The sequence below is a fragment of the Colias croceus genome, chromosome 17, assembly GCF_905220415.1.
Source record: "Colias croceus chromosome 17, ilColCroc2.1".
NCBI classification, from domain to species: Eukaryota; Metazoa; Arthropoda; class Insecta; order Lepidoptera; family Pieridae; genus Colias; species Colias croceus.
In genome coordinates, this window is record NC_059553.1 from 5,692,046 (window position 1) to 5,709,969 (window position 17,924).

The following is a 17,924-nucleotide window of genomic DNA, read 5'->3' on the forward strand; positions in this document are numbered from 1 at the left end:
TCAAGCTTCTTGAAAATGGTATATTTGTTATCGAGAGACTCAATTTCTTCAATAAAAGAGAAAGATACGTAGAGCAAGGTCTTCTGCCTACTCTATCTTTTTGTTAATATGGCCCTTAGTCTATATTGTAAATCAGAAATATCAAATAACGTAGCTTACTGATGGTGAAAGATTTTTTAAAAGAAGGTATATGCTTTTTCATTACACATAAATTAAGAACGAGATATTCCTCTTTATAATATTAATCATAACTTTGTTAAGATTTTTTATTGTTGATTAAGTGCGTTATAGTATTGAAAATTCTAATAAGAAATTAAACCTACAAACCTACTGGATGTTAATAGATTCTGTATTTAATATATCGATATACGCATTTTGTAATCTCTACATTATATAATGTATATTCCAATATAATTATAGTATTATTTCGAAGATTTTGCCAACGGCCCATTAGCTCAGTTGGTTAGAGCGTCGTGCTAATAACGCGAAGGTCGCGGGTTCGATCCCCTCATGGGCCAATGATGTTTTTTAATATTTTTTTAGTATCACGATTTAGAATCATTAAGAATTGAGTTAAACGTGCTTTAACATCGAAAGACTATAGAGTCGCATAATGAGGTCTATAAAGATATTTTATTAAAACAAAATGGACGAGTGAATAATACGTTCCATCAAGATTTAAATAAGTAAAACACATAAACTAACCTGTGTTGATTAAATGTAATTGTAGTTGTATAACAGATAGCCTTAAATGACAACAATAAAACACAACTTATTACTATAAAAGTTTATTACATCCTAACTATATTATAATACAATATTTAAACTATTTGAGCTTAAACTATGAATACTTCGCAATGCCTCTGTTATATTACTTTTTTCATATAAAATTACAATAATTCAGCCTCTATTCAATTTCAGTAAATTCCAATTGCTGGAGCCTGGAAGCTAAATATAATTATGTATTAATTGCACAACCGGCCGGTTTTAAAAAATTTACAAATCATTATTATATTATCGATATTATTAAATATTATTTACAATAATTAGCTATGTCAACATTAAATAGAAACACTCAGTTCAATCCTAGTTTATTAATTTATGATAAATATGTTCTATGCTAGATTCAATGCCTCCTCCACACTACTCGCGAAGTTGAACGAGGTTAGACGAATAGAATAATGTAGAGAGGCACTTCGGCTTACTTCGTCCAACTTTACCTCGCCTCGGCCGACTTCCGTTTGTTGTCGGTTTTTGCGCCCGAGTCAAAGGGCACGAAGTTACCTGAAGTTCGTTCTGAATATGAACGTATGCGCTCCTCGCGAAGTTGAACGAGTGTGTAGTGTAGCACCGCGGACTTCAGTCAACTTCGGCCGAGTACTTCGCCGAGGAACTTCGCGAGTAGTGTGGAGGAGGCATTACGATTTCATCGCTTAGATAAAAGAATTAGGTAGGTACTGTAATTTTTATTGTCTTAGTTTATAAAATCGTGTCTTTTGTAGAATGTATTTTTACAACGGAGAAATAAACAAGGGAATGTAATATTTACTACAAAATATTATATGATTTCATTACAATTTTACAGCAAAATAAAATTACTACTACATATGCAGCAAAGTAATCTTTCAATATTTGGCTATTCGTATATCCTATTACATAATATAAAATACAATATATTTACAAGTTTCTCTTTAAATAACAGTTCAATAAAATTCACAAAGAAATAAAATCTGTACAAACACTTATTCCTTATTGAGGTAAAAATCGGTGGCTAAAACTATTTTTTAAATTCATACATTTCTTACCACAATATTTACAATTACCTCATAAATTATGAAGTCTTTTTATAACACTTTATTTACAATAACTAACATTCTAAAGATTTACGATATGGCGTATCTTCTAATTTAGAAACTGATGAAGCAGATGCTCTACCGTCTCTGCCAGTCACTATCGATATGACACTCTTGTGTTCTGAATCACTATCACCACTTAAAATTAAATTCGTTTCACCAACAAAACCAGAGTCTATTTGTTCTTGACTTCGCGTCAATTTATCTCTTTTTGCATCCTCCAATGCGAGTTCTTCGTACATTCTCTTGGAATCGTTATAATTTCCAAAGAAAACTGAGTCTGTTTCTACGCTTTCACCTCCCGATTCACTTCTACCATCACATAAGGACTCTAATTCATCTGTATCAGATTCTATTTGAAGGCCTTTGCTTAGTGCAGGTACTGGTTTAGCAATAACATCAGGTGTGATAAGTTTAGGTTTTATTTGCAAAAGATATCTAGCTCGACGTTTCGATTCGTTTGAATCTGTGCTCAGATATCCAGAATCTTCAGTCTTGCTCAATTTCTTTAAGTCTCTACGTGTTCGAGGTCGATCTGAACGTCTAACAGATTTGCGAGGATTCAGATTGTCAGATCGAGACTGAGATGAAAATCTGTCTCTTTCTTCAGATGACCTTTGTCTTTCACTCTGTGGACTGTTGCGTGTGGAACTTGTTTTAGATTTATTATCTGCTATATGTAACCTTGAATTTGTCGGAGACATTGGTTCATTGCTTTCTTTTCTTTGGGATTGATCAACATTTTTCGCATAACCTGCTAGTTCTACACTACCTCGTCGTTCGTAAAAAGATCCTATTTTGTTTTCTTGAGCTCTGTTCTTAGCTTCGTAAATTTGTCTTAAGCTACCTATTTTTCGGGTAAATGCTGCTTCAGGTGGCGTCTTTTCTTTTGGTTTTTCTGGTAAATTTGCCTTGCTTTTAAAACTGCCACCAGATTTCAGCAATATTTTTTCGACACACTTTTTATTTTCATTTGTCTCAACAGATTTCTTTGGTTTTCGATCCAGAGTATCAGGATCAAAATCTTCAATCTCTGGCTTTCTTTCTTCAATTGGAGATCCACGTACTTCAATAGTTAAGGGACCTGGTCTATCGCTATAAATTGTATCATCACTGTGAACAAATATGTCTTTAGTATAAAGATTATTCTTGGATTCCGGAGATTCTACAGACAACTGCTGCAATGAAGAAAAGTTTGTGTCTATTGCATTTTTTAAATCTCGCCAACTTCGAGATAATCTTTCACGACATGTTTTTAGGTTTTGTTGATATGGAATCTCATCGTTATCTGGTAAATCTGAAGGAAAGTCTAAAGAGAATCTCCTTTGTTTAACTGTCCTTTCTAAACTATCATAGTCAATATCAACATCTCTTTGTAAATAAAACTCTTTTTTGCGTATTTCTGAAAACTTATTAGTATCGTTATAGAATTCTGAATCTGCTGCTACTACAGGAATGATAATTTTAGGTGGATTTTCTGTTTCAATATTATTAAAGTTTTCTGATTCGGGTCGGTGGCATTTATTTAATTCTCGTATAACAGCTTCCATGTTCTTTTTGACCTCTGGCAAAACGGGTTCAGGTTCATCACGCTTATCAATAACTTGCGCATCTGGTGGTGGAGGTGGTGGCGGTAATTTCTTTCGGACACGTCTTGTTGCATGATTTAGAGATATTCTCTTCTCCTTACTTTCATTTTTTATTTCATTATGATCAACGTTATAATTATTATTTATTTCCCGTCCTAAATGTTGTCTATGATCATTGTTATTGATAGAGTTGCCAATGCTATCATATATTATTTCTTTTAAAATTGACTCAGTGATTATTAAAGTCTCAGAATCTTCATCACGCAATGGCTCAGCTGGATTAAGTCTCATTTCCTCTTTTTCTTTTGGTTCAGTTATTCTGGGAGTTCCACTCACTTTAGCAATTTTCGCGGGTCTGACATTTGCTGCGGGTGGAGTTGGTACATCTTCTAACCATTTTTGTACAATTTTCTGTTTGTAATCCTCACTAACACACGTTTTGCATGAATTTGATCGAATTAAGCCCGTTGATGATTTTTGTACACTATTGTCACAGCCAGGACATCCTCCACAATGAATAGCCCTCCTACTATTTTCTCTCTTAAGACTGATGGCACTAAATCTACGACCACGTCTTGCACAAGGTATATCCCATCCCAAGTCAATTGTGTGATATGATTCTTCTTCTGGTATATCCGAAAGGTTTGGTATGAATCTTTTTGATGTCATCTTTTCTTTTGCAATTATCATTACTTCACGAAGTTTATTAAGAAAGTCAATGGCGGCTGGTGGAGGATTCTAGAACAAAATTAATTAAACATTTTTAGTTTTACGCCTTGTGAAATTAAAGCAACCCTATAAATAAAAGGTAGTTTATTTATGTACCTTAAGATGTTCAGTCTCAAAAAATACGGGATTGAAATACAGTTTTCTTCTTACGACCGGTGCCTGGTCAGGTGTGTTAGGAACATTTTCAACTTCATTATTCTCTATACTACAGTGCAAGATGGAGACATCTGAATGGGGCGCTTTTTCCATTTCAGGAGAAGCAGAACGCCTTTGTAACCGTTCATTTAATCTTTCAGGTGTTGAAGTTGCTCTTATTGCTGGTCTGACTGGTTTCTTTCTTTTCGTATGAACTACTGCAGACACAATACTGGAGTTTCTTTCCTGGAATTATAATAATGGTTAACATGGAACAAAACACACATATAAAATATTGGATAAAAGTTATTCTTACTTTATGATACTGTGATGGCGATGACTCGAGGGTATCTTCAGTTTGTTCACTAACATCGGACAAACCCGCGTCATTCATGTAATCATTTCTCATATTATCCAATTTCATCAGTGGGTTTGTTTTGAGTCTCTGTAAATAAAATTGTTTTCTTATTTTAACTGACACCATAAAGATACTTAATAATGACCATAGTTATTGTTACTAACCATACTATCCATATTTATTCTCGAGTCCAAAGTGGAATCATTTTCACTGGAATTGGAATGGTTCATTTCTGGATCGTTAGGCTTTTTCTTTTGTTTCTGCTTGTAATGTATGTAGAATATAATACCAGCAGCATATATAAAGACTAACATTAGCACACACACTCCAATGGCTAGAGATTCTAGGACACTTAAACCGTGGCTTGGTGTTGCTGACTCGGTTGTGACTGTCTCCCCAGCGTGGAATGGTATTGATCTTACATCTGGAAAAAGAAATATTTTAAAGTTGTGCCATTTCTGTTTTCTAACCTCGATAACACATGAAACAATTTAAGAATTTCACAGAAAGGCACTTTACTGTACTTTTCTCGAAGCCGAAAAATAAAGTTTTGAATAATTTACCTACTCGTCAGAGTCAAAACCCTATTTTCGTTCAGAATGATATCGAATTTTATTTTTCTATTTTTTATATAAAAATAATGTATTTATTAAAGTTATTATTATGTGTTTTTCTTCAGTCAAACTCACCCAGAAGAGCATTATGAGTGGCCCCCGCGACTCTAAATGCCGCGCAAGAAGTAGCAAGCCGTGCTGGCGGCGGCGCTGAACAAAGCACGTGAGCTGCCACCAGCCTGCCTTCCAGCCGCGCGTGGAGACTTGTTGAACCTTTCCACTGGGGACACAGATAAAGCTATACTGGAGGTAATATGGTGTAAACAATATATAGGAATATTCGAGGAAAAATATGTAATTTTAGTGCACAGTAATAGTATTTTTGTTTGTTGTTTGTAATGTGAGAGTTGGTGTGTGGTTTGTGAATGTTAAATTAATATTATGATAATTAGCAGTTCTCTGATGTGGTCCTTAGTTTTTAAACGAAATGAAAATTATCTACATTTAAAACAAAAATGAATAAGTAGTAGTTAATTTTACAATTCATCGTTTGGCATACAAAAAAAATATTTTTATCGTAACCACGATTAATATGCTTATATTAAGATATAAATCTAATTATGACACTATAAATAATTAAAAAAAAAATCAAGATACATCCAAATCCTTTTCATATTTTTTCAAAACGGTGTTAAATCGATCATTCTCTTATCCATACACGAATCTAAATGCTAAGTATTTGGACAGTTGAACAAATTGCTCCTTTGAGGCCGCCTTATCAGCAAATTCATCAGAACGCCGCATTTAACACCTAAGAGCGTTGAAATCTCAGGCGATAGTTGACTTACGTTTGATAAAACCGCTTGCAAGATAACATCTCTGATATTTACACGAGATCAGAAACTAAATGTTTGCTATAAAACCGAAGGCGATTGCTATAATCATACTTAAGCATATCAAATATCAAATAGGGACCATTTGCATTGATAAAAATAACAAAGGACGACAAAATATAATTTGAAGATTGAATATAATTAATAATATAGGCATGTTGGATTGGAGGTATGCATGGATTACTTATAGAAGTATTATTTCCAATGCGGTTCCAGAAAATAATACTGCAATAAGACTGAAGACGTTATACCCCCCTGGATCTTATCTTCATCCAGGGGGATAACCATGGTGTGCAAATCGGAATAAAATATACCTACTAAATATAAAATAAAACTGGAAGGATATAATTATTTACATAATATGCGATGTAGAGCTATAGATATTACAGAGGTAACGAATCAAAGTTTTAATTTTAAGAATATCGATTTAATTTACGCGCGTATTATGTAAGTAAATAATAAATACGATTTAATTTACGCGCGTATTATGTAAGTAAATAATAAATACGATTTAATTATCATATTAGGTATCTATCAATAATAATTATTTAGGTATTTTAATGTTTCATAATAGAAAGCGTGTCTATACTGCGTTGTTTATAAACATAACTAAATGAGAGAGTTTTTACACCACATACACTAACAAACTAAAATTAAATTTCAAAGATATATTATGATTAATATGTAATAAATATACGATGTATTAAATAAATTATTACATATTTATTTAAGGTCCGTCGCTATGTTTTTTACCGTTGTTAAAACACGAATGCTCAGCAATCAGTCAAGTACCATCGAGTTGTAGTTTTTTTACCTTTTTATTGTCATTTAGTTTATTTTATATGTATTATTATTGAAGTTGACCAAAAAAAACCTTTTCACGTCTTGACTAGAAATCAATATTAGTCTTTTTTACGACTTTTTATGGTCCAAAAACTTTAGGCAAGTTTTTTATTACAGTAGATATTATTTTTATTAATTGAAAGCACAGCTTTTCAGTGAATAGGATTCAGATATATTGTGGCTTTTTATTTTCAAATATTTAAATATTCTACAAATTCTAAAAGATTTGATAAATAATGTCGACGAATAGTTAAAGTGTTACAGTCTTACAGTAAATCATATTATTTTATTTTTGTAACGTATTTTAGTATTGTTATTTGTTATGTATTTTCCCAATCTTTGTCGTGTTCGTGTAATCATATCGTAGTAAGTTAATTTTGTCATTACATTTAAACATCAAATGAAGCTTTAAATACTTATCTTTTACAATAAATACATAATGAAATAATTGAATATGAAAATTTTATGTGTATTTTTATTGCACATAAACGCAGCGTGATAAGTGTTTATGTTTCATAAATATGTGGATCCGATTAAAACATTAAAAATTAACAGTTTTGCGGAAAACCTATCGAAAATTAAATACATACTTGGAATCAATTGAAAAACATTATTACTATAATATTATATTATTTATTATTATAGAATCGTTTGTAAAATCGTAGGTTGTAATATTATAATAAAATTATTTGTGTCACGGTTTTATATTGGTCGTATATACCTCTATGTATTTCCATAGCAAATTTCAGCTGAATCGTTTCAGAAGTTACTTTTTACTTGAAAATGAACAAAATCCTTAAATATGAAGTTAACTTAGTTTGGAATGAAACTCAACACATGTAATAATTTAAGAGATTTTCTTGAAACAACATTTAAAAATTTATTTCATATTTTGATACAAACTAAAGTAAGGACCACCACGGTAAAACGCTTTGTCTTAAAAACCAAGCAATCTCAATATTGTGATGTTGCGTCAAATGGACCGGTATTTGCTCCCGATGAGATAAAAATTTTACGAGACCGCATACGTTATGGATTTGAAATAGTCCGTGTTTCGAAATTCAAGAATAAAAGACTAGATGTGGCAGATTATGTTTGCGAACGGTACACACTACAAAATAAAACGATGAATTAATCGTTTACTTATTTAACGACGTAATTAAAATAATAGACATAGGATTAGAAGTGAAGAAAACTTTTATCATCATAAAATATTACCTACTTTAGAGCGTAGACATACTTATCGTAAACAATGAGTTAAATATACCCGGTCTCTTATTATTTTGTTGGGTTAAGTATATAATATTTTAAATTAAGATTATTTAATCGTACATCGACGGATATAAAAAAGTATTAAAATGTCACATCCAGTTCAAAGCGAATCTTTGTAAATGCCCGTCTTATTATTGCTTCACTTTATTATATTCGTACCTGTTCCGATAAAATCTTTGTTTATGTAAGTTTATATCCAAAATTTTATAACTGCTATACCTTAATTACCTATTTTTGATAACGCGTTCAATAAATATGTGATAATAAGTGGATCATTTTGATAACATTGGTCCGGTATCAGGAAATATTCGATATTTGTAAAATCTACTTGGGCGGTTAATGTTAAAGAATTAATTTTACCTCAATTAAGTAAGTAAAACATTTCCTACGTACATTTACCACCCAAGTACGGTAAGTGTTCTTTGGAAATGACAATAATAATTAAATACAAATTAATACGAAAAAAGTGAATGACTCTTGTTCAAATCGTTTTAAATTGTATTTGTTGAATGATGAAGTATGAGTTCATTAGATAGAAGATAAAGTAATGTAGTGTTTAATAAAGGAATTATTTCTAACTACTACTTAAGTACTACCTATTAAATTATTAATGTAAATTTCGATTTCTTCGAACTAAACTAGAGGATAAGTACGTACCTACTCTTTACTGCAAAACTACTGCTAATTTTGCGAACTCTGATCGAAGTGTCTTTTTTCATTTGATTGAACAAAAAGTTTATACATCAATCTATTTTAAATTTATTTCTATATTTATATGGTCAGACATAAGAACACACATATACATAAAAATGTTAATGTGTTATTTATATTATATCTTTTTAAATCAATAAAAGCAATAAAGAAAACGAAAAATTATCAGAACAAATACCAAACACAAGAGGACTGATTATAAAAAAAAATCATGTTTAATCTGAAACATACTTGGAACATCTACGGAATTTCTTGTAGGGTCATCTCTGTAGAAACTGCTTTCCGAATCGGTACAATAAAACTATGATATGACGATTCAAAAGTGCTTCTAGAAGAAGTCTTATTCAATAAGTAACCGTTTGAGTTTGAGTTAAATTTACCTGTAAATAAGTGCTGCCTTCATCCCGATATAATCCGAACGGCACATCATTGTCTACCAGATCTCGTAAAGTGACCCATCCTGATGACGAAAGGTATTGTGCGCTCGTCACTGCGCATACTGCGTCTTCGACATCTATGGAAATGTAATTAGAATATTTATTGTGTACGATAAAGTACCTAATCGTACAGACAATGCAACTTCCGTCGATGTATCACCTTTTATTATAATTAATTGTTTTAACATAGGTACCTAATCGTACAGACTATGCAACTTCCCGGAATACAATCCGTCGATGTTGCACCTTTTATTATAATTAATTAATTATTTTAACATAGGTACATACGATAGTTCGCAGTCGGAATCCGCACCGGGTGGAACTCTATCATAAAATCCCATCAGTCCATAGTGAATAAATAAATATCTTAATAAATCTCAATCTTGAATCTTATAATTTATCCCAACCCCCAACATATTGCATTTTAAGAAAAGTAGTATGTAGTATATATTATGTACATTAGGTTGTACTTTTCTTTTTAATTAAACCAGATTTTTTATATTTTACATGAAAATATCCGTATTACTTAGCTATAAAGAATAAACGAATAAATGATATGTAGTATGTTTCAAAATTCTCAATGCAATCAGGTTTTTATTTAAACTATTCAAAAATGAAAAAAATATTCAATAATAATAATTAATAGGTAAGTAGAATCCATTTATTGCGTATTATTAGACAATACGCACAGAATACAGCGCTAATGATGTTTGAACAAGTTTAATCTTCGAAAACATGCAAAACAATAAAAACCTCACGATAAAGTAAGAGAGAGATATTTTTTTTAATACATTAAGTACATAGGTTCCTAAGGTAAGTACGTACTAGGTACGCATCTCTGTAAGCTTTTAGTAATTTTTAACATCAGGTGAATGAAGATAATAGGTATAATTAAATTTTAAACGGTCGCTATCGCATTCAAAACATATAATAAAACCAAGGGCGATGCTAAAATTAGTCTGTGCTGTTTGTTTTTTCTGAATTGTTTTATTTAAAAGCAATGTTAAAAAAGAAAGTATAATTTCAACTGTTAAGATATATCCGATATGGTCTAGTGGCTAGGATACCTGGCTCTCACCCAGGAGGCTCGGGTTCGATTCCCGGTATCGGAATTACTTTTATATTTTTTATTAATATATGTAATATGTAATTTTTAGTTGCAATTTCTGTCACTTTTTTATATAATTTACGTAAAATTGCAATTGATTTAAGTAATTTACTATACATAATCAACAATAAAATTTAATAAAATCGAAAACAAATCTGCTTTTGAAATCTCTTGATTTTGCACATGCATGCAAAACCAATAAATGTATTATTTTACCTGTAAACACAATTTCTTTCGAAGGGTAGATAATCTGTCCCTTCAATGGTAAAAAGACGAATGGTATCTGTGGCTTCTTTGAGCCGCGGCCGAAGCTTGCCATCGCGCATTCTGAAAAAAATACATATCAACAAATTTATTAAACTGGGGTTATCTTTCGATGTCTTTAAAATAAGTAAACTAGAAGGATATAAGAAGGCGATTATTAAGATTCATATAAAACTGTTACTGGTAAGTGGTAAGCTAATAATGCATAGAAGCGTAAATTACAATTTGTAACTTATCTCTTTATAGAAATATATGAATTTTTATGTTCAACAAGTTCTAACTAAAAATGTTCTACTAAAAATGTTCTACTCATGTGTACGTATACGTATACCCAGTCATTGTTACTACATAATATAAAATATTATAATCATAGATCGAGTCTTGTCATTTCCGAATTAGTAGGTTCCGATATAACTTTCTCATTAAGCTTTATATAGCAATGAAGCTTATAGGGGTATAATTTAAATCACATTATAATATGACCTTGTAACTGTATCTCCATATTATGTGTATATAATAGTTATTAATATTCAATAAGATGTGAATTAAAATGTGTTATTGATAGTACGTTACCAAATAAATTGTAATGTTCTTAGCTAACACTTTGTATACCTACGTCTAGAATCTAGATCTAACGTTGTCTATGATCTATGTCTGTGGACCATGCTCTAGCGGCTAGCCTCTGCCGCCTCTGCCCTCTACCTAAGTTTTATGCTTAGGTTATCTTTGATTTCAATTTTATACCAACTTCTATATTATTATTTATCAGTAAGAGAATTTTTATACAATAGAAAAAATAGGTTATTGAAACACATAATAAATAAAACTAAACGTAGGTAACTAGGTAATTAATAAAACAGCGCAAACTAGAATTTTGTTTCACAACTTCAAACTTAAATTATTTATTAATAATTTAATAATATTCTTCTTTTTTTTCATTCAACATACACAGCTTACAAGTTCACTGTCCCGATTGTAGTATTATATTATAGACTCGATTGTATTAGGTGAAAATTACCGGATATATTATTTCTAATTAAACCATTTACAATGAGGCCTATCCGTTTCCAAAGGTAGCGTTATAATTTCGCTTACGCGCACATATCAATGATATCTAAGTTATTGTACAGCATGACACGACATAACCTAAGTTACTCTGCTTAGAGTAAGCTGCAATTTTCTATTCAAATCACACCTAACATTTGTACTCTGTGGCGAGCCGGTAATTACCAGATTAATATTGTATATCCATACGTTTGAATTGAGTTAGTTTGACCTTACTTTGTTTGAACGACCCTGTCCCGCCCCCTCATGTATAATTAAAATATAAGAACAACTTTCTTTACAAACGCGGAAGGCTTTGTTTTGTATTTTTTATGTCGTGTGCTTTTACTATTTATACAGTAGAATGGTTTGTCTATTCAATGTCATTTTAAGTGACTTGTCAATTGTCAGAGTTTAGGTTTTCTAAAGTTTTGTTTACTTTAGAAATTAAATTTTAGATATTTGGTACTAAAATGAGTATGACGGGTGATGTCTATATTGGTCTTGGTAGATAGCAAGTAGAAGATAGTAAAGTTAATGTGAAGAATGTGTGAACCTTGTGAATTGAAAAATCTTTTTTCATATCCATTTAAAAATCTTTACATTTCCTTTACATTATTGTACATGTACCTATCAATAACTTTCGCATTTATCCATTAACTTAGTTCTGAATCATCATGGCAAAAAAATGTATAACCAATCGGCAAGGATCGTAGTAACGGCTATACTTTGCAGAATCTTATTATAAATCACAAAAACAGGAATCCTAATAGGAAACACAGAAAAGCAACCTATCAAACATATCATTTTGGTAGTAATCATTTCTTCTAGCAAAGATGATACAACAGGACATATTTAACTATATCCCACTAACAACTACCTACCCACTACGGAATCCCAAAAAGAACCTATCAGAGAATACAACCAAATTTAACATTAATAAACTCGGATTTTCCAATTTTGCCGCCGCAAGGCGAGTGTACTACCCGAAATTTAATAAAAGTGACAGAACATAACTTTTGCCATAAATAAAGACGACACAACAAATAACAATACATGGATTGTATTGAAACACGACATACCGTCAATATGATTGACACAGCTCCTCCGGTCCTCCCTGAAGGCGGGTGTGTCCTTACGACATTGGCAGGTACAACCATTGCTGCCCATCGCCGCGAGGGCTGTTCCGTGAGATACCTCCATGCAGCGGGTTAGGCCGCAGTCTGTGCCTGGAAAGATGTAATTTCTATTCATAAACTATGCAAAAAAAATTAACAAAGCTCGTAATAAACTGATTAGATAAGGCAAATACTACTGCAAAAAATCACTTAGGGTCTCTATGAATGGCCTGATTTGCTTATTCATTAAAAATTCATCTCAAGAGCATACCAAAAATGTTTTGTAATAATGTTCAAATGATTATTCCGTTTTAGACATCAGTTTGCAATAATTTTGAATTCCAGCAAGCTTGGGGCTTTGTCTCTGTCCTATGATTTAAACATTCCTGAACTTGCTGAATATGCATAAAGCATTAATCAATTATTTTTAAAACATTATAGTTTTTATTTCAGAATTGAATTTCTGAATAACATCATCTAATATATAAAAATCAATGCCACTTTTCGTTGTAATTCCATAACTCGAGAACGGCTGAACCGATTTCGATAATTCTTTTTTTATTATATTCCTTGAAGTACGAGGATGGTTCTTATGTAGAGAAAACGTTAATATGTACCACGGGCGAAGCCGGGGCGGACCGCTAGTATTTTATATATTTTTTAACGTTATACCTATTCAAAATAATAATAAGAACGCTGATAACGTTTGGATAACTAGTGCAAAAGATTGCTTTTGTTTTTCAAAAATTAAGTCACTCAAAATAATTAGGTATAAAATACAACATGGAGTGAAATGTGAATATAATTCTCGTTGTTTGATTTTTAAAACTTACCAACTAAAGTAAAAAGGTCTCCATTGGCGAACCTTGTAATATTAGCCAGCGCCATCTCTCCGTGAGTACTTGCACTTCTTGTTGTACCTATCACGATCAGTAACAAGAGTACTAACGCCATCTTACGACGTGTAGCTGAACTAGAACTTAGCTTCCAACATTCTGACGTTCTCTCACAGATGGCGCTGTTATAAACTTTGTAGTTACTATTATTTTTTGTTGGTAATTCATTTTTCCTATGCTGGGTCTGCTTTTTTATATAATTTCACCTGAAACAATGAAATAATAACTTTAATTTATAGTGCACATAATTTTAAAGACAGGTTTAATCAGTTTAAAAATATCTTTTCCGGAAGCTAACTAGGGTCATTGCGCCTGTTCGCGTCCACCTGCCTATTCGCGTCCATTTTGCGGATATCTTTTAGAAAATTCACGAAAATAAGTAAACTTTATGTAAAATTGTAATAAGAAAAATTTCCGATAATACCTCACTGTATAAGAGACATGCACACATATTCAAAATATGCCTGCGCACCGCCTATCCAATTTAAAAAAAATATTTAATTTTGGCTATTAGACGAGAGAGCTAAAACGCGCGGGATTTTGAGAAAAAAATAGTGCGCAGCGTCGCGTTTGGCGGTAAGTATCTTATTGTTAAATGTGAATTTTTGAATATGTAACTGTTTCTTTACTTTGCTAACAAAACATGGAATAGTATGGATTATAAATCAGCTTATTTCTTTTACAATTAATAGCTAAAATAAGGTGGACGCGAATTACTACAGCGAATTTATACATCTTCCATTTTGCGTCCACGGTGGGCGCAAACTATACCTATAGTGCATAATCAATAGAACATATTGCGTCCACATTGTTTTTCATTACGTAGCAATGAATTGTTTGTTAAAATATGTAATTTAAAATAGATTGTAAATTTTTGACTAAGACCACAAGTTGATAATTTAAATTTTCATTCAAATTAGTAAATTTTTATGCTATTTTTTCATTTTAAAATGGGTATTCTAAGAATGAGACTAGTACCTATCTTTGAGAATGAGAGTCAATAAGTCTGTGGTTAAGAAAATAATATAAACAAAAAAGAAATTTAATTCATTAGAAACTAAAAAATAGGTAGGTAATCTTAATAGAACTGATTATTATTTATTTACATAATGTAACGTTGTTTTTTGTTAATTTTTAGTTCTATTAATGATGAGAAGATAAATATAAATAAGTTTTTCCAGTTTCCTTACAGTGAAATTAAATAACCGGAATCCTTGTAGGATCACTTTGATATCCGTCCGTCTGTATGTCCGTCTGCCGGTCTGTCTTTCTGTCAAGACCCTTTTTCTCAGTAACGCGTTCAGGTATAAGACTGAAATTTATATTGAATACTCAAGTCTACGGTCCCTTGAAGCAGTGAAAAAATCAAACTTATAAGCCAAAGAATTCAAAAGATACAGCCGTTTATGCTGCAAATTTTCGCAAATTTCGACATTCGCAAGGGAATCAAAACCTACAGGGTACTTTACGTGAACACAGACACTTGAAGTTTGGTACGACGTTGGACAACGTCTTATAGCACGAATAAGGGAAATATTGAAAAAATAATCATTTACAGTTAAAACATATGAAAAAAAACAGGTTAATACGGAACCCTCGGTATGCGAGTCCCACTCGCATTTGGCCGGTTTTTATTAAATAACTATATTCGTAAATAAATAATTTATTAAAATCTAATTTTTATTTGCATTTATCTGATTAAATATCACCCAATACACTTTTAATTCTTTGTCTAAGCTGGTGGACGCGAACTGGTCCACGGGTGGACGCAAACTGGAATTTTTGGACGCGAACTGGGTAAAACGCCTAATTCTGCTATTTGTCTAGATAAATAAAAACCACATGATATTTCCAACACAATTGAAAGTAAATCTTAAAATAGACTATGTAATGAACACGTTACATAAATTTTGCGTTGAAATTTGTTCTGGAACATTTTTATTTTCTCCTTCAAACTTTCCAACTGCACTAAGTGGACGCGAACTGGCGCAATGACCCTAGTTTAATATTGTCCGTGCTGTAATGCCAGTAATGCTGAAACTCATTTGTAAGCTAGAACATTGGTTCTATTTAGGTAGGTACTGACCTAGATAAAGATAGTAAACCAGTAGGGACAAATAACATTGGGGTCGTTTCAGTTTTTATTTTCCGCAAGGATTCTAAAAACGTTCGTTTAAAAATATGGTACAAAAGTATCTATATTTACTAAAAAGCAGTTTATTATAGTACCTAACCTACATGCCGCAGATATTTTCTCATAAATTGCATGCTTTTCTTAAACAACTTATGATGTTTTTTTTAATGTGTAGGTACCTATATTATTTAATACAGTATAGGGCAGTTAATTTTTATCTTTATGTTAATTTCATCTCTGTTAATAAAGACCATAAAAATGTACCTACATAACGAACAAATTGTAGAGTTAAAACGTGAATTAATTAAGAGGGCTTATTCAATTTAACGCAAGTCAAAATCTCCGCGATCTATTACGATAGATCGCGGCTTGCGCTATCCTTTTACTATGAACAGCATAAGTCCACAGGAGAGCGCCGAGCAACATGTCCTCTCTCTGGAAAGGCTCGCTGCCGACTGATTTTAATCGGGTCGCGCGCAGTGTTTTATAGTACTTTAAAAAAAATTGTAGAAAAATAATAGAGGTACCTTAATTGATTTTTTAAATTTTATCTTATAAGTAAGACGTTCTTTTATTGCAATGTGTAAAAATTATATTAAACTAAGTCAAATATCTTGGTGAAAATAATCATTTTGTCGACTATAATTTCTAAAAAAATTCACATTGTTCGGATTTTAATTTCGTAAGTTAGGAGTCCAAAATAAAAAAAATCTTTTAACTAACTATTTTAATAAGGATTTTTGCAGTTAGTTAAAAAAAATTGTGTGTTAGATCTGTCAGCGATTTCAGATATTTTTAGCTTCGAAATTGACACTAAAAGCGAAATCAAGTAATCATCGGCTCAGTTACCTTGATGGTATTCACAAATACTGTATTAATTGAAAAAAACTCTTAACTAACTATATAGACAATAAAATTTCCTAAAATTATTAGTAATTCATATGTTTGTAAGATAAGTGGTTGATGGACAATCTGGTTTGAAAAATCACATATTTGAGCCAAACAGCGCACGGACCGCGTACACGGCCTTAAGATCAAGCAGTTTTGGGTCAATATGCATTATAAAGGTTATTTCACACGATATTTCACGCTTGAATAAACTAGGTAAGTACGGACTGCCAAAGGTATAAAGTATAAACACCTGCTGAGAGATCAAGCTCATTTTGGCCGCTAATGTTATTCAGTAAAGTTCGTATGTTTCATAAAACATTCGAAAGAGAAAATTTATCACTCTTAAGACTTTCGAAATCTATGTATTATGGAATTAATTATGCATGCGATATTTACGGAATCGAATTCAGCCCGTTACAAATACTTGACACAAAATTTGGATAATATTATTTTATGATTTTAATAAATTTCACTCGTGATAATGAATTTCAATCTGTACAAGCTAATCTTCATAATAAAGCGCCCTTTATATTGATAATGTTGTGTTTGAACTACAAATGAGCCGGTTTTTATATTAATATTCAACGTTGATCAAAGATGGATAATGAAATAAGATAAAACTTATCACATATTAATCTTATCTTTATTATGATTTTTTCTAATAAATCTTCAAAAATCTAAAACGTGGATAACTATTCATAAAAAGTACCAACATACCACAAAATGAAAAACTATGTTTTCCTTATCCTTATTGTCTCCTATCGAATTACGAAAACAACAAAGAACTTTAAAGTTATAATACAACAACAAAGAACTGCTCCTAACTTGCTATAATTATTAAAATAATTAGTTTCCTTACATTTAAAATAAATAGCATAAAGTTTTGATTTTACAACATCACGTAAAGTCAGACGTAAAATTAACATTGTCAGTAAGTATGTTTCCAGTGATATAAAATTAAGTGTAAATTATTATTTATGTTTTTATGTTTATTGCAAATCATAATCCTAATCCTACAAAGTTCCCATATTATAACGACAAAATTACCTATAAAATTTTAATATCAATAAAATTTACACGCATACCTATAACCAT

General features: G+C 31.4%; 1 protein-coding gene and 2 non-coding genes across 3 annotated transcripts in view; 2 read left to right on the forward strand and 1 right to left on the reverse strand.

Annotated features, from left to right (window-relative positions):
- Positions 1–444: 444 nt before the first annotated feature.
- Trnai-aau lies at positions 445–518 on the forward strand. Its single transcript has one exon. It is a non-coding gene; the product is annotated as a tRNA-Ile (tRNA).
- A 927-nt stretch (positions 519–1,445) lies between these two features.
- Positions 1,446–17,924, reverse strand: part of LOC123699022 — a 69,556-nt gene continuing 53,077 nt past the window's right edge. The window contains exons 2-10 of the mRNA XM_045645877.1: positions 13,742–14,010; positions 12,873–13,019; positions 10,699–10,809; positions 9,318–9,451; positions 5,354–5,498; positions 4,829–5,088; positions 4,623–4,751; positions 4,268–4,552; positions 1,446–4,180 (exon numbers count right to left, since the gene is read on the reverse strand). Coding sequence (XP_045501833.1) covers positions 1,868–4,180; positions 4,268–4,552; positions 4,623–4,751; positions 4,829–5,088; positions 5,354–5,498; positions 9,318–9,451; positions 10,699–10,809; positions 12,873–13,019; positions 13,742–13,862 — 3,645 coding nt within the window. The 5' untranslated portion in view covers positions 13,863–14,010 and the 3' untranslated portion in view covers positions 1,446–1,867. The remainder of the gene's footprint in view (positions 4,181–4,267; positions 4,553–4,622; positions 4,752–4,828; positions 5,089–5,353; positions 5,499–9,317; positions 9,452–10,698; positions 10,810–12,872; positions 13,020–13,741; positions 14,011–17,924) is intronic.
- On the forward strand, positions 10,415–10,486 carry Trnae-cuc. The gene has a single exon. It is a non-coding gene; the product is annotated as a tRNA-Glu (tRNA).